The sequence below is a fragment of the Acipenser ruthenus genome, chromosome 1 (genome assembly GCF_902713425.1).
Source record: "Acipenser ruthenus chromosome 1, fAciRut3.2 maternal haplotype, whole genome shotgun sequence".
Classification (NCBI taxonomy): domain Eukaryota; kingdom Metazoa; phylum Chordata; class Actinopteri; order Acipenseriformes; family Acipenseridae; genus Acipenser; species Acipenser ruthenus.
Window position 1 is genome coordinate 79,210,192 of NC_081189.1, and position 20,829 is coordinate 79,231,020.

The window sequence follows — 20,829 nt, forward strand, 5'->3', positions numbered from 1 at the left end:
AATAACTCATCAGAGCTGATAAAAAAAAAGTTCTGCTTGATGGCTCAACTTTGATATGTTCCATGTTAATAAACACAAACATAAATGAGGTTATTATCAAAGTAAGTACCGGTAAATACAGTATAGGCCTTGATAAGATGTATAATTAGTTTTTCTTCAACTTGTAGTGCTCAGTTTTGTTTTTTTGAAGAAATAGCAGTTTTGTACTGTAATTTCTACTTCTCAAAGTAGAATGTACTGTAGGGGGCCAATTGGCAAATGCATACAATTTATAAGAAATAGGATGCAAGTTTAAGGTGACTTGATTTACACTGTGTTTATTGCTATATAAAAGGTCAATCACAAACTTTTTGAAGTGAACATATAGAAAATCTATGGCACTTGTCATAACTGCAATCTACCAGGGATCACCAATCTTTAATGAGATTTTCTGGACACTGCAGAAACAACCAGTCAACTATTACTCTAATTCAAGAATGTATTTTTTTTTTTTTAATAAGCTCTCAAGTGATGCATAAAACAGCAGATGTTAAAGCAGCAAATGTGTAACTTGGGATGTCTGTGGATTGTTCAGCATTCGAGAAGTCTATTTTTGTCTCAATTGTGGAAAACATTGGAATTTGTCATACTGGCCATTAAAAACTGTCAAGCTGTTTTGTTGGATGTCCAGTTTTTGTTTGTTTGAAGGCTTTTCGTTTTGAGAGTGAAAGAGCCACTGAGGTTAACTGCCTTCCTGTATTAGCAGCAAGTTAATAGCAACACTGGCAATTGTATACATTCCATTCTCAAATTCTTACTCCTCAAATAAATCATGAGTGATACAACCTCTCGGTACATGTAAAAAAATATAAAAAAGCAATAAAATTAACTAACAAATACCATTTAAATGAGATGAATAACCTCTTTGTGAAATTATCTGGTGTTGACTAGACTTTGTTTAATCAGTTCAATTCCCAATAGCAGACCATTTTGGCTAAGAAATCAGTAACACACAACAGGGTAATCAAATATGGTCTAATATCTGCAAAGCCTATTTTGGAACATATTTGTACATCCTGGAATATGTTATTGTGGTTCGTACTACAATTTATGATTTTTACTCTGAAATAACCTTTAGTGGAAGATTTGATAGATTCATGTTTGAGAAAATATTATAGAAGGTGATGTGGGGAAATTGCTTTCCTCTTTTATGGCCTGAATTTTTGGTTTAAATCCCCTTCAGGTCTCAAAGTGGTTTTAGCTCAGTCTCTAGTGGATTGTGTTCCATCCAGGAACAATGGAATGCTCTGGCACAGTTACCCAGCATGCCCAGAGCCAAGTTCTCCATTGCTGTGCTGTACCTATCTTGCCTCTCTGTACCTGTTTAATCCCCAGTCTGTACATCATCTTGTGCTACTGTATTCCATTCTTAGAAACGTATAAAGATAAAAGAAAATGTAGAAAATGCTATTCAGAATGACATCTTAAATCTTACAAGAGTCACCTTTGAGACAAGGAGGCATGGTTTCAATCAAAGAGTCCCCCCTGAAATTTACTTCATCTTTTAAAAGATGAAGTAAATCTATGAAAACCTGTTACTGGTGTGTCCTTTTCTTGTAACAAATAAATAAATAAATAAATAAAAAGCTGCAGTATCTTCTCCAAAAGAACACATTTGTAACAAATCACTATTAGTAGAACAAAAACTTGACTGAAACCATTCTGAATGATTTTCTAAATTACACGTTTGGACATGGTGATTGAGTTTGCCACTGTTAGAGTACAACTGTAAAACCTTGCTTGTCACCATACTCATGCGTGAAGTAAACACAGCACTCCATCTACGTTCATGGATTATTCTTCTGTTTATACTGTATAACAAGTGCAATGTATGGAAAATAAATTGTGTTTTCAAAATGTCATATCCAATCCTGTAAGATACAATACTCTCTATTAACGATGGTCCTCTGGCATGTGTCATTTACACATGCTGCTACCAACGGAACGGTACTGATGAATGTACATTTCATTATGGGTTTAAAACAGTAAATTCAGCTCATAGCAGGATAGAATGGATTCATTTGCAGATAAAAAAAGGGAATTCTGTTTTACTTTTTACATAATGTTACTTCACGTAACTGCCCAGTTTAACCGTGTTAAATAAAAGGGATTAAGCCAGTTTGTGTTCGTGCTCTCTTGTTGTTTCTGCTTTGGGTTAACACACAAGGTGCAAAAAAACAAAGTCGGTTTACTTTGACATAGAATGATAAAGCAGGTTAAGAACTGTTTTTTTTGGAATGCTATTTTGTAAATTGCCAAATTCTGTATTACAGTGCTTTGTTTTGCAATATTTTCCCCTGATTTTCTTATAGTAAACGTGCCATACTTTGGTGTTTTAGACACACTGATGTATCATTTATAATGCCCCGACGATAATAAAGCAACTCCCCGGACCCCTGGAACCAATTCAATCAGATATGACTGGTTCTAGTGTATCCATTCTGTAGCTAGATCTCTCTACACTTGCTGTATAAATTATAATATTTTTGTGAGATTGTTAGGATTATGGAGGAAGAAGTCTGTATGATTTGCTACTTGTGTGATAGTTTTGCAAACAAATCACATGCTGTTTATTTATACAAAGAATTATCAGCACTGCCTGCAGCAAACTGTGAAATACTGCTTCTCTGTGTGTGACAGACTCAAAGACTGTTTAAATACAACAACACATATGACAAAATAACAAGAAAGCTGGACAGCAGCTCATTTATATTGCATACTGCTGCTGTGTGTGTGTGTGTTTTTTTTTAGCTGCAATAACACACATCGGTCTTGCAAAATTTCTGGGCTAAGTTTAAGAAGTTAGGTAAAGACCCCATATTTAATCAGTTGGTACTGTATAGGTAACTACTAGCCTCCTAACCCATAAATCTACCCTCTACCCCTAAACCTAATGTCTACCACTAACGTAATCTCTACTCCTAAACCTAACTGTGTTACTATTAAACTAACTGTTACTATTATTTCAGCACCGCTTGTTTGGTACCCTCTAGTGGCTACTCCATCCGACGTACATTAAGCTCTTGATCCAGACCTACTCTACCTGTTGGGAGGCTACTAAGTACCCACTGGCCCATTCCTATGGGACGATTTTCCTTGATAACGTCCCATTCAATCGACTGATTCTAATCAGAGTGGGTGATAAACCGATGTTTATTATTCTCTGCACATTGCTGTGTTGTGGGTGATGATAGCTACGCTTATAATCACTAGTATTTTCTTACCTGTATTTGTATACATATATATGTTATGGACCGTTGCCGAAATCAGTCAGTCTGTAAGATTTAGGAAATACTACACAATAATATAAAATATAAGTATATTAGAAGGAATCTGAAAGATTGTTGTTATTATATAGGGTCGTATTGGTAAACTACTGGAAACATTGTTATTATCCCAGTATACAAATATTGTTAAAAAGGGAACATTTTAAAGACTGATAAAACACTGAATCAAGTAAAATGGATGTATAAGGAAAAGGTTTCTTGAGGATTAAGCTAATTTTGAGATATTTATTTTATAAGTAAGTATTTTCTGTGCTAGTTTCCAGGGTATCTGCTATTAAAGTTATAAAGTACAGTAAATAGAAAGGTCAATACACACACACACACACACACACACACACACACACACATATATATATATATATATATTTTACTTAAACGGTAAACATGGTTTATGTTTTTAACAAAACTACTTCCTAATGTTCGTCATTTTAAAGTGGAGTTTTAAGGAGGTTGACCAAAGGTCCAGTTCCTCACAACCCCTGATAGTTTATCTTATCTGGAATTCTTTGTGTTACTTGATATTATTATTTGTTTATTTAGCAGACGCCTTTATCCAAGGCGACTTACAGAGACCAGGGTGTGTGAACTATGCATCAGCTGCAGAGTCACTTACAACTACATTTCACCTGAAAGGTTAAGTGACTTGCTCAGGGTCACACAATGAGTCAGTGGCTGAGGTAGGATTTGAACCGGGGCCCTTCTGGTTACAAGCCTTTTTCTTTAACCACTGGACCACAGAGCCTCCAATATAGTCATGGGGCTGTTTTTTATTGTATGTCTGTAATGCTAATTACTAGTTTTTTGGCTGTACCGTACCTCATCTATTTTAGGTACAGTAGGTAATATGTTTCTTTTTTGGCATATAATTGGGTTCATCTTGGCACAGCCACATGTTTCTTAAGAGACATGTGTACAAGTGTGTCTCTTTTACTCTGACAAATTGTCAGTAGGGAAAATTAATGAATGCATTGGCTTGGGGTGATCTAAACTACAATACACAGTCATTCAAACTGAACTGGATACCATCCCGTGACACTTAAAATGAGTTTATTCAATATGAGTTATTATATACAAAAGAAAAATATGTGACACAGGCATGCTACTTGTAAATCTGATTATGTGACACTAACAATTTGACCAAAGAACTGTTTATCTTAACACTGCATGGCCTTTACAATATCCACATGGCATACTGTTTATGCATGAATACAAGCATAATTGTTTTGTGTAACACATGAAATAGAGCAAGTCTGTCAAAATAAATGTGCTGTCGCATCACTCATACTGTCTCAGTGTATAATCTCCCTTCAAACAGCACACAGTTACACACTCCTGACAGAATTATAAACATTCTTCATGGTTGAGAGGCAAAGAAAAATTTAACAGTACATGCTTTGACTGGAAACTACTTTCTAAAGCAGGAGCGGAATGTTAGAGAAACAATTTTGACATGACAAAAAAAGTATACAGCAATCACAGAAATTAATTTAAGCGTCAGCCCACTAGTCATTTTAATGTAAAATTTGTGAAGTATCAGGTGATAGCAACATGCAAATATCCAAAATTCCTGTACAGTCTATACTAGGAAAGGGGTTACCTATTTTTCATCCTTAATATGTGCTTATATTGTCTGCCACGCACAATATGGTATGTAATACAGTATATGCATAACGGAAATTAATCATATTGAGCTTTCATGACCTCTAAAGCCTGCAATCTTCACATGCTCCTAAAAATAATTTCAGTCCTTCTCACTGTCAACATTTCTGTTTTATGTGTATTTAATTAATTTGGTCTGGTCTGTATGTATTATAAAATTAATTAATGGTAACAACCCATTAAACTAATATCTATCACAGTATTTTCAAAATTACATCTGAAAATAGGGTAGCAGATGATCAGTGCAAGGGTTCAGCATCAAGCCTTTAAAAAAAATAGTTAGAAGTGTTCCCCGGAGCTCTAACAAAAAAGAATACTGTATGCAAGTGACTAATTGACATCAACAGAATGGTTACAGTTATAATTAAAATGGTTTACAGCAGCCTGTTCTGAATGGTCCATCTATATCCTCTGTCTCACTTATCAATCTAACTAAAAAAGTCTACTGCACATGTGGTGCAGTGATGAAAAGGATTGTATAGAAATCTTAGATAGATAGAAAAAGGCTTCACTCTGAGACCAAGTAGGATTCTCAGGTTGATGTTTTACTTGGAAAGTTTTGTCAGGGCATGTGAACAAAACAGACGAAGAGTTTGAAGACCTTGGAGAGAAATGTTGGCAGGAAAACCATACATAATGTGTGAGGGAATGTGTTTTTTTTTTTTTTTAGAAACATCCTTCACTCCTTATGCATTAATTTGTTCTTTCTGTTGGTTAACCCAGCTTGCCCATCAGGCACATACAAGCCTGAAAGTACACCGGGGGGAATGGGCTCCTGCATTCCCTGCCCTGACAAGCATCACACCTCTCCACCTGGAAGCACTACTGTCGAGGACTGTGTTTGTAAAGATGGCTACAGTGCAGCAGGCCAGTCATGTGAAGGTAGGTCTTGTGACAATAATAATGAAAATATGGGGACGACATAAAACTGTAAAATGCAGGTAGAGTAGACACTTGTACATGTGGACCAGTTAGCCCTAACCCTGTTTAGTGCTGATCTAAATCTATACCTTACTAAAAAGCCTTACCATTGCTGCTGTTAACATCCATTCCATGGTTCGAATGATATGTCAGTCTAGAACTACCAGGGTTCGGATTAGCGAGAGTTTACAGTATAATGAATCAAAACTTAATAAATAGAAACTTTATTGTTGAATTGATTTTTCTATTTGAAACAATATCATTCAATATTTTCAATGTGAACCTTTGAATCCGAGTCTTTCTTTCGATGAATAGTGGTTCACTGCCCAGAGATTCAGCCACCAGAAAATGGCTTTTTTATCCAGAACGTCTGCAATAACCACTTCAATGCAGCTTGCGGAATCCGATGTAAGCTGGGTTTTGATTTAGTTGGAAGCAGCATACGACTGTGCCAACCCAGTGGTGAGTGGTCAGGATCTGAACCAACATGCAGAGGTAAGGATTTACATTTTCTTATTCTATACATCATACATGCGTCACATTTTCACTGAAGTCACAGACTGAGTGTACAGTGGTTGACCCTTTTTCATGATGTATTATAAATCTGAACATTTCACTTTATCATGCAAGATCTGTGCACCTGAACACGTTTTTTGAAGCCTGCCTTTGGATCTTAGCAGTGTATGTCTGTTTTGACTTACTTGTGAGGAAACCTTAATGATGACAGCTCTACACATTCAGTGAGAAATTACACAAATATGTTTATAATTAATCACACATTCTCTATATCAATCAACTATCCAGTTAGCCTGTTTACATTGCCATCATGCTGGCCTGTGCTTTTTTTTACCATGTTGCTCCCTGCTTAGCAACATGAGCTCATCTAATGACCTTCAAAAGATGACATTTGTGCCTGCTCAGTTTCTTTTGTTAAGCACCATATGCATGCTGCATTCTTTAAAATACAATACTGAATTATTATATAATCCATTCACATTTTTGTTTTTACGTGTGTTTTTTTCACTGATGCAAAATTAGTTTTTTGAATGCTGCCAATCGTGTACTGTATTGAGGGGCAGAAGATTTACCAAGTCAATGAAAACTAACCCATACATGTGTTCCAGTAGCCAAAAAAATGAAGTGTTTATTTGTACTCTAATATATTTTAGGCCTACCATAGTCCATAATCCCTGGCAGCCTGGGTGACAGGCAACCATAGCACAAGAAAGGAAGAAACCAACTAATTTGATTCCTAGAAGGGATTACTAGATTTAGGGCTTATCAGGCATAATAGGCCTGAGCTAAAGATGAAAAGCGGTCTAAATATTGGTCATAAACCCCACATTGCTTCATTCATGACAAGTAGGGTTGCCACCTGGCCCCATAATTCTGGGAGACAGAACAGGATTTTGAATTTGCCTTCAAAGTGAAGGAAATCAACACGTGAACTGAGTGTTAAACCTTCGCTAAATTGATTCTGTTGATTAGTTATCTCAAGGCAGCATGACAATACAATAATAGCTTTTAACAAATTAAATAAATAAATAAGTACTATCATCAATATTTATTTATTTTATTAATAGTTTTAAAATATATACTGTATATTTTAAAGTTTCTTTATAGTTTCTAACAGTATATCGCCTTCTCCCGCTCAAATCATTAATACTGACCAGCTGTTCACTATTCCTGACACCAGACAGCGTGAACACCTGATCAGTGTTATTATTTAATTGGGAGAGTCAGTGTGAATTAGGGCTATATATTACTAATTAACAGGATATAAATAGCAACTTTTAAATACTGAGAACTGAAATACTAATTTTACAAAATAAAAAGTATTTTGAATAAACCTACAAACATATTTATTCAAGATGCTTTTTTATTTTGTAAGATTTGTATTATCACAATGATTTGGATAATTAAGAAGCAGTATAAATAAAGCAAGTGTTTAGCACTCAATTCATGTGTTTATTGCTTTCAGTTTAAGGGCAACTTAAAAACCCTGACCCGTCCCAAAGTGTTCCTGAATTATGGGGCCAGGTGGCAACCCTAATGACAAGAGTGGTTCACAGTGTAGCATACTTGCATATTTTTGTCTTTCCCCAGGTCCTGGAGTTGCTTACATTTTATTTATTGCTTTCTTCCTTTCATATAACTGTGTGTTTATTTTCTATGAAAGCATAGCTGTTTTTTTCTTGTATATTGCTTTTTAAAAAGTCACTGAAATGAAATAATAGTCACCGAGTAGGCTTGGAGTTTCCGCAATTTGATCCAAAAGATTGCTTGCATATGTTTTCAAAGTAAATGTAAAGTAAACAGCTACTGGAAATTTAGTGGTACTCTGGCAGACCATGAATCATTTTGACTTTCTTTAAATAAAATCGAGAGTGGCAGAAGCACCCCCCACACATTCAAAAATGCTGGTGTGATACACAGTGTACCTCAAACTCAAAACAGTTCCAGACAGTAATAATAACAACTCCTAATACAAGACCTGCTAATGCTAACACTATTTACAAGTTGGACTAATTGTGTATATATGGTTACAAGTTATGGAAGAACTTAAATTAACACCCTTACACTGAAAGTAAGTGAAGTATATAAAGACAATGACTCTAAAAAGCTAAATGGAACACAGCACCAGATTGAGGATTAAAACACTTAAATAGGAGATTGGAAGGAGACTTTCTAAAAAACCTGCTGTATTGAGTACCGTATAAGACAAAACAATAAATAAAAATAAGAAAATTGTTGGCATGTGAATAAAATAAGGTTTGCTGTATGCAGCTTCTGCAAGTGTATTTATTGGAGGTGGTATAGGTTTTTTTAAAATTTTAATCCATGGCTTTTTATATGACATGTTGCTTTAGCTCTATTAGCTGTACAGCTGCTTAAAAATATAATATAAGGGGATGTAATATTAGTCAAGAAAACTTGTTAAATACAAGAATTTAGTGAACATTAGCTACTGCACAATTTCTGGTAGGTTAGCAAACATTTTATAAACAAACAAAAGCACTTAGCAATTTCAAATATTTGTTCATGACAAAAGTATTGGCACTTTTACATTACAAGTCTATAAAAGTATTATAGAGCTAATTAAAAAATATATTCATTGATTGAAAACCATTACACAGTAATTAAGTCAATAGCCAAAAAACAAGGTCATTATTTCCAACATCTGTTGAAGAAGAACGTTTTGGCACACAGCAGATGATGGTCAAGACAAAGCAGCTGGATTCATGTTTGAGAAAATCACTTGTAGTAAACTGCAACAAAGGAAATGGCTACAGAACAGTATCAGAGGAATGTGCAATACCAAAATCCCCAATCAGAGTAATAATCAAGAAGTGCCACAGAGCAAATTCACCTGAAACACTTGAAAGAAGTGGACGTCCAAACAAATTACTGGTACAGCAGGTAGGAAAATCGTCCGACCAGCTAAAAAAAAAAAAAAAAAGAAAGATTTAGAAGCATCAGGCATAATAATGCATAAAAGAGCTGTCCAAAGGCACCTGAACACAGAAGAGTTGTATACAGGTGGACCTCGCTGCAAACCACTTTTAAAGAAAATTAATAAAACAAACCATCTAAAATTTGTCAAGAAATATTACACTAAAATAGAACTTTTACCCAAAAAGTATGTTTATAGAAAAAAAGGGAAAGCCTTCAATGAAGAAAACCTTGTACAGTACCTACAATTAAACATGGAGTTGTTTGATCATAATATGGGGGTGTTTTAGCATTTCAGGGACTGGAGACATTTATGTGATTAAAGATACAATGAATGCAGCCATGTATCTAAACATTCTGCAAAGTACAGAGTTTATCTTCCAACGACAGTGACCCAAAGCAAACGGCTAAGTCAACTCTGGAATTCTTGAAGAAATAATAAAGATAAAAGTTCTGGAATGGCCTTTGCAATCACCAGATCTCAATCTAATGAAAGTGCTTTGGACTGTAGCCAAGCATTGTGTATCCAATCTGTCTGAGCTGAAGGAGATATGCAAGACAGAATGGGCCCAGATTTCACCAACAATATGTAATATACTGGTTAGGAATTATCATAAGCATCTGAAAGCTGTAATAAAAGCAAAAGGAAGGCACACAAAATATGAAAACAAAGATGCCAACATTTTTGTCATAAACAAATACTTTAAATCAAATAATTGTGTTTGTTATTTGATAAAGGTTATTTGTTAAATTACTAGACATTTGTATTTTGCTTGTTTTATAAAAAAGAGTGGTTCAAGTTTACTAAATGCTTGTCCGTAATCTGTTACCTTGAATTATGGTATAAGCAGAGAGTGCCAATACTTTTGTCTGCAACTTTAGTATTGCATATATTAAGATCAAGAATATTATTTTTAAGTAATATTATTTTTTTAATTTAATAGTAATAAGGATAGTTTAATTGAGCATATTCCAAGTAAAACATACAGTACTGGTATGTTCCAAAATATTTTTTACTGTGATCAGAGGCGTATTATAATCTTTTTTTTTTTTTTTTTACTTGTCTTTTTTATGGAAAAGCCTTTAAACACTAATATAAACGTGTTAAATTCATGTTTCATGTTTTGAGAAAATAGCATATTTTTCAGTTGCAGTACCTACAGTGCACATTTTCTAAGGGAGACACTGACCTTTACTTTGTGTGAAGAAATCCATTTTAAAAAGTACATCCTTAAAGTTATCTGAGTATTTATTACTTCAAGAACTTGTTTTTGTATTTTATTTATATTTTTATGTTGTTTTGCACTCATTGTTATGTATTTTTAATCTGATAATATCATACAAATGTTACATATTCGTAATTTATTTTCATTGGCTGCCATTCCTCACATGTTCCATCAATAAAACTTTCGTTTAAAACCATATAAGATTTTTGTAAGAGTTTGTAATACTATTACTGCACCTGTTCTTACTGCATTTGAGAGAACCAAACCAGCTCACCACTCTAATTCCACATCTTTGTTTATTTCTGTCCATAGTTCGCATGTGTCCAAGACTCTATAGACCTGTACACGGCCACATTAACTGCTCAGCTAGTGACACATCATACAGAACAGTGTGTCAGGTGACCTGTGAAGAGGGCTATCGTCTAGAAGGAAGCTCGAGACTAACCTGTCAGGTGAACACTCAGTGGGATGTTCCAGAGCCTCAGTGTGTTGGTAGGTTGGACTCAGTCGAGATTATATGAGGCAAAACACTCTTTAGCCGTGAGGAATAACTTCTAAGCAGTATACTGAGGATTACCTCATTGAATAGGTCCTAGCCTGTGCTATTCAGACAAGTTCAATTTAATGTCATCCGTGCTAGAAGGCAAAACATTTTTTGGATTTTGCTGTTTGGTAGTTTGCTGGATAGTGAGGTCAGCTCCAGCTTGCTTGGTATGAGGGATCCACAGAGCTCAACAGCCAACATGGGACACAGGAGTGAACAGTGACAGCAACTAGCATGGAAGGGGCTTCCTATAAAGGAGCCTGAAATGTCCAACCACTTTAAGGGTTACAAGAATACCCTGTAGTGATTATAAGAAATGGGCTGTAAAACTTTCCTTAACTCTGTTATTTTTCAACATAATTCCGGGTATTTAAAACAGTGGGGGAATGAAACCGAAAACAAAATAATGCTCCCTCCTATAACACTGACTATAGCATGGCTACTTTAGATACAGAAAACCAGCAGCATTGTTGTTGGAGGCAGCAGGGAGAGTCATGCAGTCAGGGAGTGGAGGTTCGTGTTCTGAGAACCTCGAGTGGTGTGCAGGGAGAGTCATGCAGTCAGGGAGTGCAGGTTCGTGTTCTGAGAACCTCGAGTGGTGTGCAGGGAGAGTCATGCTGTCAGGGAGTGCAGGTTCGTGTTCTGAGAACCTCGAGTGGTGTGCAGGGAGAGTCATGCTGTCGGGGAGTGCAGGTTCGTGTTCTGAGAACCTTGAGTGGTGTGCAGGGAGAGTCATGCAGTCAGGGAGTGGAGGTTCGTGTTCTGAGAACCTCGAGTGGTGTGCAGGGAGAGTCATGCAGTCAGGGAGTGGAGGTTAGTGTTCTGAGAACCTCGAGTGGTGTGCAGGGAGAGTCATGCTGTCAGGGAGTGGAGGTTCATGTTCTGAGAACCTCGAGTGGTGTGCAGGGAGAGTCATGCAGTCAGGGAGTGGAGGTTCGTGTTCTGAGAACCTCGAGTGATGTGCAGGGAGAGTCATGCAGTCAGGGAGTGGAGGTTTGTGTTCTGCTGGTGCCAAGTAAGCAATCTTGGCTGGGAGTTCCATGGGGAAGGAAAATTGCTTGTTGGTAGGATTGGAGGACTTTTATTTCTCCTAAACTGTTATTGGGAGTTGCTGAGGTCTTTGCCTCAGCTGTGCCTTGAGGGTGGTTGCCTCATGCAAGACCTAAGGCTTCTGGCCTCAACCGCAGCCTTTGCCTTGTATGCCAGTCTTGAATCCACCACTTTGGTTAAGCTTCATGTTTACTAAATGGTCATCGGGTCAAACATGTCAATTCCTACAGTAACTACAGATTCCAACCTGTGCCATTCAGAGTATCAATGACGTCTCTTCATAAAGGAAAGTTGAAAAAGGAATATGGCTAACATATATAATTCTATACAATAATTGTATTATTGTATTCAATACACTAAATGGGTCAAATCTGTAAAATCATTGTATTAACACTATTCAGAACATGTTTTAAGCATATTTAAACTATCTGAGTAAACCTGATTGCCCAATAAAATACTGTTTAGATCCTGTGTCGCTGCAAATCTGCAACCATGCATGACACATGTATTATAAAATCTGTCAGTTATACCGGTGTAGCTCAACATATGGTCTGCATTTTACAAGAACATTTAGTAAATCACATCCGAAAGTGTTATATCATTGCTCTTCTTTTTCAAACTATTATGTAAAACAAGTTTGTGCTGGTTAGAAAAGGTGGACACTGAGCTCTTGATATATGTGCTGGGCTGCGGCAGGAAAGAAAAGGGCAAGTACAAGTATTTGCCCAAATGTCAAGGCGAATTTCTGGATGAATCGGAGAGTTTCAAAAAGCCATCTATTAGTGAATGTCGAACTAACTACAGCTATGGCCAAAAGTTTTGCATGACCTACAATTTTAGGATTGAGATATAATTGAAAAAAATAAAACTATATGACCATAATTGAGATATTTTATTTGACTTCATGTAATCAAACAAACTACAAATTGATATCGCAAATGTCTACTGGAAGCCATAATGTAGTACAGTATTTCATGTTAGATTTCAAAATGTCAATTTTTTAAATTTTTGTCAGTTTTTTGTTAAGTATATGAAAAACAACAAAGCGGTATGTAATCAATATGTTAACGTAACATTACTCAGCACATTTCATTTGACTTTATGAAGCAAAATTAGTTAATCCTATAGGGTGATGCAACACCTTTGTCCATAGCTGTACACACCATGAACAAAAGTTGAGTGACAGTGCCCTTCCATTATTCTGGCAATTTACTGTCAAAGTGCATGCAAGCATGTTACAGGCAGTCGTGTGTGATGTGTGGTAATTGTTGTTGATAACACTATGTAACACAATTTTTGTTCCTGGGTAGTAAGTGTTATTTCCTAATTGCTTATGCCTCAAAAGTATAGAAAATGGCTATTATTCCCCACAAACTTTGCTTTTGTGACCAGGACAGTGATTTTTTGAAATTTACCTATTTCCAGTGAGAAAACGGGCGAATTTGTGTCTCTTCGTTCACATAAAGTCAAAAAACAACATATGAATCCAAATTAACATGTATTTATACTAAAGTAATACAAAAATGACTACAAAAGATTTAGAAGTGAGTAGTTTTTCGAGATTTACGATTATACTGTAAATCACTTTCACGAATCAGCCCCCAAATGTAGTCTCCCATCATGTACTCGTTATACTGTCCTTGGTAGCGGCGTTCAAAGTCCAGTATATCCTGGTGGAAGTGCTTGCCTTGCTCCTCCGAGTACGCTCCCATGTTCTCCTTGAATTTATCAAGATGAGCATCAAGGATATGGACTTTGAGGGACATCCTACAGCCCATTGTGCCATAGTTCTTCACCAGAGTCTCAACCAGCTCCACATAGTTTTCGGCCTTGTGATTACCCAGGAAGCCCCAAACCACTGTGAAAAAGCTGTTCCAAGCCGCTTTCTCCTTACTAGTGAGCTTCTTGGGGAATTCATTGCACTCCAGGATCTTCTTTATCTGTGGTCCGACGAAGACACCGGCTTTGACCTTTGCCTCAGACAGCTTAGGGAAGAAGTCTTGAAGGTACTTGAAGGCTGCCGACTCCTTATCTAGAGCTCTGACAAATTGTTTCATAAGGCCCAATTTGATGTGCAGTGGTGGCATCAGCACCTTCCAGGGGTCCACCAGTGGCTCCCACTTGACGTTGTTCCTCCCCACAGAGAACTCGGTCCGTTGTGGCCAGTCCCGCCTGTGGTAGTGCGCCTTGGTGTCCCTGCTGTCCCAAAGGCAAAGATAGCAGGGAAACTTGGTAAAACCGCCTTGGAGACCCATCAGGAATGCCACCATTTTGAAGTCTCCTATGACCTCCCAGCCGTACTCATCATACTTCAAGGCGTTCAGCAAGGTTTTGATGCTGTTGTAATCCTCTTTGAGGTGCACCGAGTGAGCCAGAGGATGAGACGGGTACTTGTTACCATTATGGAGCAGCACGGCTTTGAGGCTCCTGGATGAGCTGTCAATGAAGAGGCGCCACTCATTCTGGTTACAGGCGATTCCGATTGCCTCGAACAGACTGGTCACATTGATGCCATCTCAGAAAAATGCAGATATGTATCCACTCAGGCAGCTGGAACTAAACTGAACTGGTGGGCTTAAGGCCCCTGTATTTATACTACTATTTATATTACTGGAAAGTTCTAGAAAGTTCTAGAAGTTACTCCAAGTTTACTCAGCACTGAATCTATCTGGAATGTTCTGGAAAACAGGTACATTTCAAAATATCACTGTCCTGGTCACAAAAGCAAAGTTTGTGGGGAATAATAGCCATTTTCTGTACTTTTGAGGCATAAGCAATTAGGAAATAACACTTACTACCCAGGAACCAAAAAAAAAATAATTGTCACACGGTGTAATTTAGGTTTTACTCAGGTATACTCAAAGTGACTACTAAAGGTAACATGTTCAGACAGTGTTAACAAATGCTTTATTTTTATTTTTTTCTGATGAAGCTGATTCATTGACAATTTGGCACTACCCACCCAAACTCAACCAACCACTCATACACAGATGTTTTAATACATGCTTCTTCAGTGAAAACCACAGACTTCTCCCTTCTTGTGGTAGTTTCTATGTCATTCAATTTGTGGATAACTGAGCCAAGTTTATGTGTAGAGAATGTCTGGGAGCTTTCATCATAATAAAAACAACACTATTTATAAATCACAAATTATCTCACAATGGTCTTTACACCTTGTTTGGAGGGTGCAGAAAATGGAAGAAAAAATCTGTTCTTCCTGAGTCCTGCTTCAATGTTACAGACAAACCCCCAGATGTAGACCTAGAGGCTTAGAATAGAGGAGTCATTGGGGTCAATTTCTTAATTGTGTATCCAGAAATATATACCTTTGTTGTTGTTTATTTAAGAATTGGCTGTTTTTAGAGGGTCAGAGTTAATGAATCTTCTACCTCACATCCATTGTATTTTCCTTCCAGAAATCCACTGTCCCACACTACAGAGGCCTAAAAATGTGGTAATTCTGCCCCCTACCTGTGGAGAAGAGGAAGTGAAGGCAGGGGATGTATGTCGACTCAGCTGTGTCCATGGATACAGTCTTTCAGGGGTGACAGGAGAAGTTCAATGTTTGACCTCTGGAAAATGGAGCAAAAATGCCCACAAAGCCAAATGTAGAGGTACACTGCATTATTTTACTGTAGATATGCTTCTTTTTTTGGAAGGTACTACTTGCACAGCATTTTAAAAACTTTATTTAAAAATTAAAATGTAAAAGTAAAAATGCTTTTTTTTATTAAAACAAATAACAGTTGGTAAAATAATTGTATCTCTCTTAATCATTATTTTAAAACTAGTCTGTCTTTCATAAATAATGTTTATTTATTGAAAACATAGATACTGAGCCACCTCAAATTAATTGCCCTAAGGATATTGTGACTGAAACAATGGAACATCAAAGCTCAGCCAGTATAAGCTGGATCATTCCCAATGCCAGAGATAACTCTGGAGAAGAGGTAAGGTTTGACTGTGTTTTTGTCTAATAAATTGTGATCCTATGACCTATACATACACCATAATAGAAAAAGGCAACTATGCTTAATTTATTAGGAATCAACTAAGTAAAAAAAATATATATATAATTATCCCTTTTATTTATTTAAGGACGGATTTATAAGATGATCTATTGGTCAAAATATAAAATGTTAGACCTATGGGTCTAAAAAAGGAAAAGTAACCCAACATAAGTCACACACAATATATATTGTTAAATACTAAATTAAAAGAAAAAAAAAATACATTAATTACATTTTGATGACCATAGAGATCTGCCCTTTATCATATTCACAAAGCATTTACCTTATTGCTAGGTTAGATGACTACATGCACATTCATTTTTTCATGCTAATTCTGGTAAATGCTTTGTGAGTATGTTGATATTACTTCCACAGTGTACTCTCACAACTTAATAACTCTGTGTTTCTATTGTGAACTCAAGGTATCCATTCAAGTTACTCCAACATTCATCCCCCCTCACCCTTTCCCCATTGGAGAAGTAAAGATCACGTACACAGCTACTGACAGATCAGGAAACAGGGACAGTTGCTCTTTCATCGTGAAAGTGATTGGTACGTGAAAGTTTAATTTAAATAAATAATAGTCTATGTAGACCTGGACTATATAAGATATCTGAATGGTTTATTACCGTAATACCAGAACTGTCATAAGGTTTTTTGACTATGATTGTTGTTACTCACATCTTGGAGAAAATACTGCTTGGTGTCCAGTTGATGAATTTTTACCAGACAAGTGGTGTGGTCAATAGCATCAACTTGTGGCATAAATCTGTTTCGTGACTGTAGACTGGAGCAATTGGACAGACTACATGGAGTCTTCATAAAAAAAAAATTAAAAAATGGATGAGACGTAAAACCAAGGCCCTATTGTAAGTGACTCTGTAAGTGATTCATATCTAGTACAGACAGCTAATAAAATAAAAAAAAAACATGTTTCCATACCTTTGATATGTCTATTTGTCTTTTAGACACAGAGCCCCCTGTCATTGATAGGTGCAGATCACCTCCCCCCTTCCAGACAGTGGAGAGTGAGCTCACTGCAGAGTGGGAGGTACCACAGTTCTCTGATAATTCAGGTATTGCTTTTACTAAAAGGGAAATGTGTTTTCATTAGGAAAAGACCACAGCTGTTACGGATATGTGCCAAAGGATATTGTACGTCACTGTGGGGAATATTCCATACACCATTTTTAACCACAGTTAGACCATAACATATCATTTGTAATGGTGACATACTGTCTCCTGTGCTATGGTTATGCCATATCACACTTATATTATAGCATAGGTTTACTTCGTGGCATATTGTGGTTTATTTTAGCTGCTGTTCCAGCTTTTATAATTTTAAATGTATTTTAAATGCTTTTAAAACAAAATGTATGTCTGTATGCATGAATGTCATCTTTAAAAGAAATGTAAAATGAATGAAAAAAAGAACGGGTGTAAACCAAAACTAAGAGAAAAAGCCCTCCAACCTGAGCATTCACCATGTACTATAATAATGAACAATGTGCTTGCATGACAGGGGCTCCTCTGACCATCACAGAATCTCATTCTCCTGGAGACTTGTTCCCCCGTGGAGAGACGGTTGTTCACTACACCGCTACTGATCCATCAGGCAACAACAGGACTTGTGATATACACGTCATCATTAGAGGTATGTATTGGATTTTCAAAAATGACTTTTTTTAAGTATGCTGTAATCCACCCTATAAATTATTATCGATTTCAATAAATATGGAAAGGATGCCTTCATGGTGTCGCCTAAATGAAGTACCGAAACAAAACTCAACCTTCTGAAACTCGCTCCAAAATACGCTAATGTTGCTTCACATTAGTTATGCCAAATTTTAATTATTTTATAGTGTAAACTTGAAGAAGCCTTTACTTGTTTATTCTCCAGTGTTTTTCAGTGAGTACAATATCCTGAGACGATGATTGGTCTATTTGTATTGTTTCTTCACTAGGGTAGCCCTTTTACATTAGCTTCATAGCTGCATAGGGCAAGTGTAGTTAAAAAGGTCATTATATTAACTAAAATGTCCTTTTATCCTTTTACAACTAGGATCGGCTTGTGAGCAGCCCTTTAACCCAGTAAATGGGGAGTTTTCCTGCACTGAAGAGGAATCGGGTGTGAACTGCACTCTGTACTGCATGGATGGTTATGGTTTCACAGATGAGCCAACTCACAGCTATCTCTGTGCCCATGATGGAGTGTGGAAACCTCCTTACTCTGCAGAGTGGCCAGACTGCTCTTGTAAGTATAATTACCTGCTTTTTAAACATTGTACTGGGTTTAGACTAAATGCAATAGGGACACGTGTATACCACAATACTGTAATGACCCATTACAATTAAATAACATTGATAGTTCTTTAGCACCACCTACTGGGCTGTCCACTGTTCAGCCTCTCTCATGCAAAAGGTAGAGCTGTGCAGACATGCATTGGAGATATACAACATGGGTTAACTGGAGGAATATCAGAAGTACCTGACTGTGACCTGTGTGTTATAGAAACCATAGGGTCGAAATATCTTTTTGTTGCACCTCTTTCCAAAGGTGTTAAAATCAAAAGTAAGTTACAGTTGAAAGTGTAAAATCCTCACCAACAAAATTCATATGAATTCCAAAACATTTTCATAGGAATAACATCTGAATACCTTTTTTTTTCATATACAGTACATGTTCATGTTCTACAGACCAAAAAATGGCCATATGTTCGTAATTAATTGGAGTGTATCGCCAAAGGAATTAAGGATTAAATTGGAATCTGTGTAAAATATTTTTTAAATGGGTCCAGATCCTCTTTCTGTTTTTATCCCAATGCCTCACAGTGAACCGCTTTGCAAACCATGGCTTCAAACCCTTTGAGATGCTGTTCAAGGCATCCAGATGTGAGGACCTCAATCTGCTCGAAACCTTCACTGAAAAATTTTACTCTGCGCTTGGAAGCATGGTATGAGCATATTTGCAATTGCTTACGTCAAACCAGATCAGCGTTATTTAAAGGAGTGTTAACAAATTATTATTAATAATAATAATAATAATAATAATAATAATAATAATAATAATAATAATCTTTAGTTTATAAAGCACTGTACATAAGAACACATAAGAACACAAATACAAATAGACAATAAGAAAAATATCAAACAATAAATCTAAAAAAAAGCCAGTTTAAGGTGAGATTTAAAAACACCCAAGGATTCAGAGTCCCTCATTTCTTTGGGAAGGTCATTCCACAACCTAGGTGCATAGGAACAGAAGGCCCAATCACCCACAGTTCATGGTCTGGTCATGGGGACACATAAGAGTCCAACATCAGTGGACTGCAAATTGCGTCTAGGGGTGTAAATAGACAAAAGGTCAGTTATGTAAGGGGGAGACACAATCTTCAAGGCCATAAAAGTCAATAGCAAGATTTTAAAATCAATGCACAACTTAACAAGAAGCCAATGTAAGGATTCCAGAACAGGGGTAATATAATCACCAAATCGAGACCTAGTCAAACCCCTGTCTGCTGAGTTTTGAACATACTGCAATTTGTTTAGGGTGTTCTTGGACCCCCTAGCAAGCACAGCAAATCCATTCTTATCAGCACTATCAATATTTTCATTCAGTTTGGAATATGCAGATATTTAAAAGACAACGCTTGCGTTGCTGCTTCTTTATGGTACCCAATCACTTCATGTGTTGCAGATGAAGACCTTGTTGTGCAAATTCAGAAAGGAAAAATATATATATTCCAATGAGAATTGGCCCCTTGTTAGATTTTAGTATGTGTTCAATATGCATGTTAACTGATTAAGGTTTTGATTCCTTTGTTGATGTTTCAGGTTCCATCATTTTGCAGTGATGATGATGTGGCATGCAGACTAGAAGTGATGCCCCATGGACAATGCCTAGAATACAACTATGACTATGACAATGGATTTGCCATTGGTAAGTTATAACACATCTATTTAATGGTGATTTACTTAACAAGAATTAGCTAATTAGATGGAAACAGGTGAACGCACACTTCATGAGTTTTTTTGTTTTGTTTGGTTTTACCAAATGTTGGCAAATACTGATTTGTGATCTGAAAGTTTACCAACTTCTTGTAGGTTAGGGTTCTTAAAAAAACTATTTTCTTTACATATTGTATAAAACATATGTACTTGTATTAGGTCATTAAAGCTGTGTTTTTTTTGGTTTTTTTTTACTGTTATAGGTCCAGGTGGCTGGGGCCGAAACTGGGGTGCTCAGGGCAGACTGGACTATGCCTACCCCGAGCTACAGAATGACCAGCCAGACACAAACAAGCCCTTCACTGTCTCTCCTAAAATGGCCCCTCTGAGGAGGAAGAGGCATCGCCAGAAGGCTGCCCCAGCAACGGACCAGAAAATACACATTGTTTTCAATATAACTGGTATGTAAATGCAGACTAGTAAACAAACAGAAATATCCTAGGGAAAAGATTTCACGTCTAACCTTTCAGATACAGGACTTCAGTAAAGTGGGTTTAATGTGCCATTAACAATATGCCTACCTGTATTTCACATCGCAAGGAAGTCATTGGCAATAAGGACTGGTCAAGTTCCCATCTTGCCTACAAAAGCTATTTTTAGGTTATTTGAATTTTTGACCTGTTTCCAGTGGA

General features: G+C 36.7%; 1 protein-coding gene across 2 annotated transcripts in view; it reads left to right on the forward strand.

Annotated features, from left to right (window-relative positions):
• svep1 (sushi, von Willebrand factor type A, EGF and pentraxin domain containing 1) overlaps positions 1–20,829 on the forward strand; it is a 122,985-nt gene that overhangs the window by 40,306 nt on the left and 61,850 nt on the right. For both annotated transcript variants that reach the window (XM_059030318.1, XM_059030314.1), the window contains exons 4-15: positions 5,709–5,867; positions 6,222–6,401; positions 10,898–11,077; positions 15,596–15,793; positions 16,011–16,129; positions 16,612–16,741; positions 17,158–17,265; positions 17,712–17,843; positions 18,252–18,443; positions 19,022–19,143; positions 20,024–20,129; positions 20,401–20,598. In XM_059030318.1, the coding sequence (XP_058886301.1) occupies positions 5,709–5,867; positions 6,222–6,401; positions 10,898–11,077; positions 15,596–15,793; positions 16,011–16,129; positions 16,612–16,741; positions 17,158–17,265; positions 17,712–17,843; positions 18,252–18,443; positions 19,022–19,143; positions 20,024–20,129; positions 20,401–20,598 (1,824 nt within the window). The remainder of the gene's footprint in view (positions 1–5,708; positions 5,868–6,221; positions 6,402–10,897; positions 11,078–15,595; positions 15,794–16,010; positions 16,130–16,611; positions 16,742–17,157; positions 17,266–17,711; positions 17,844–18,251; positions 18,444–19,021; positions 19,144–20,023; positions 20,130–20,400; positions 20,599–20,829) is intronic.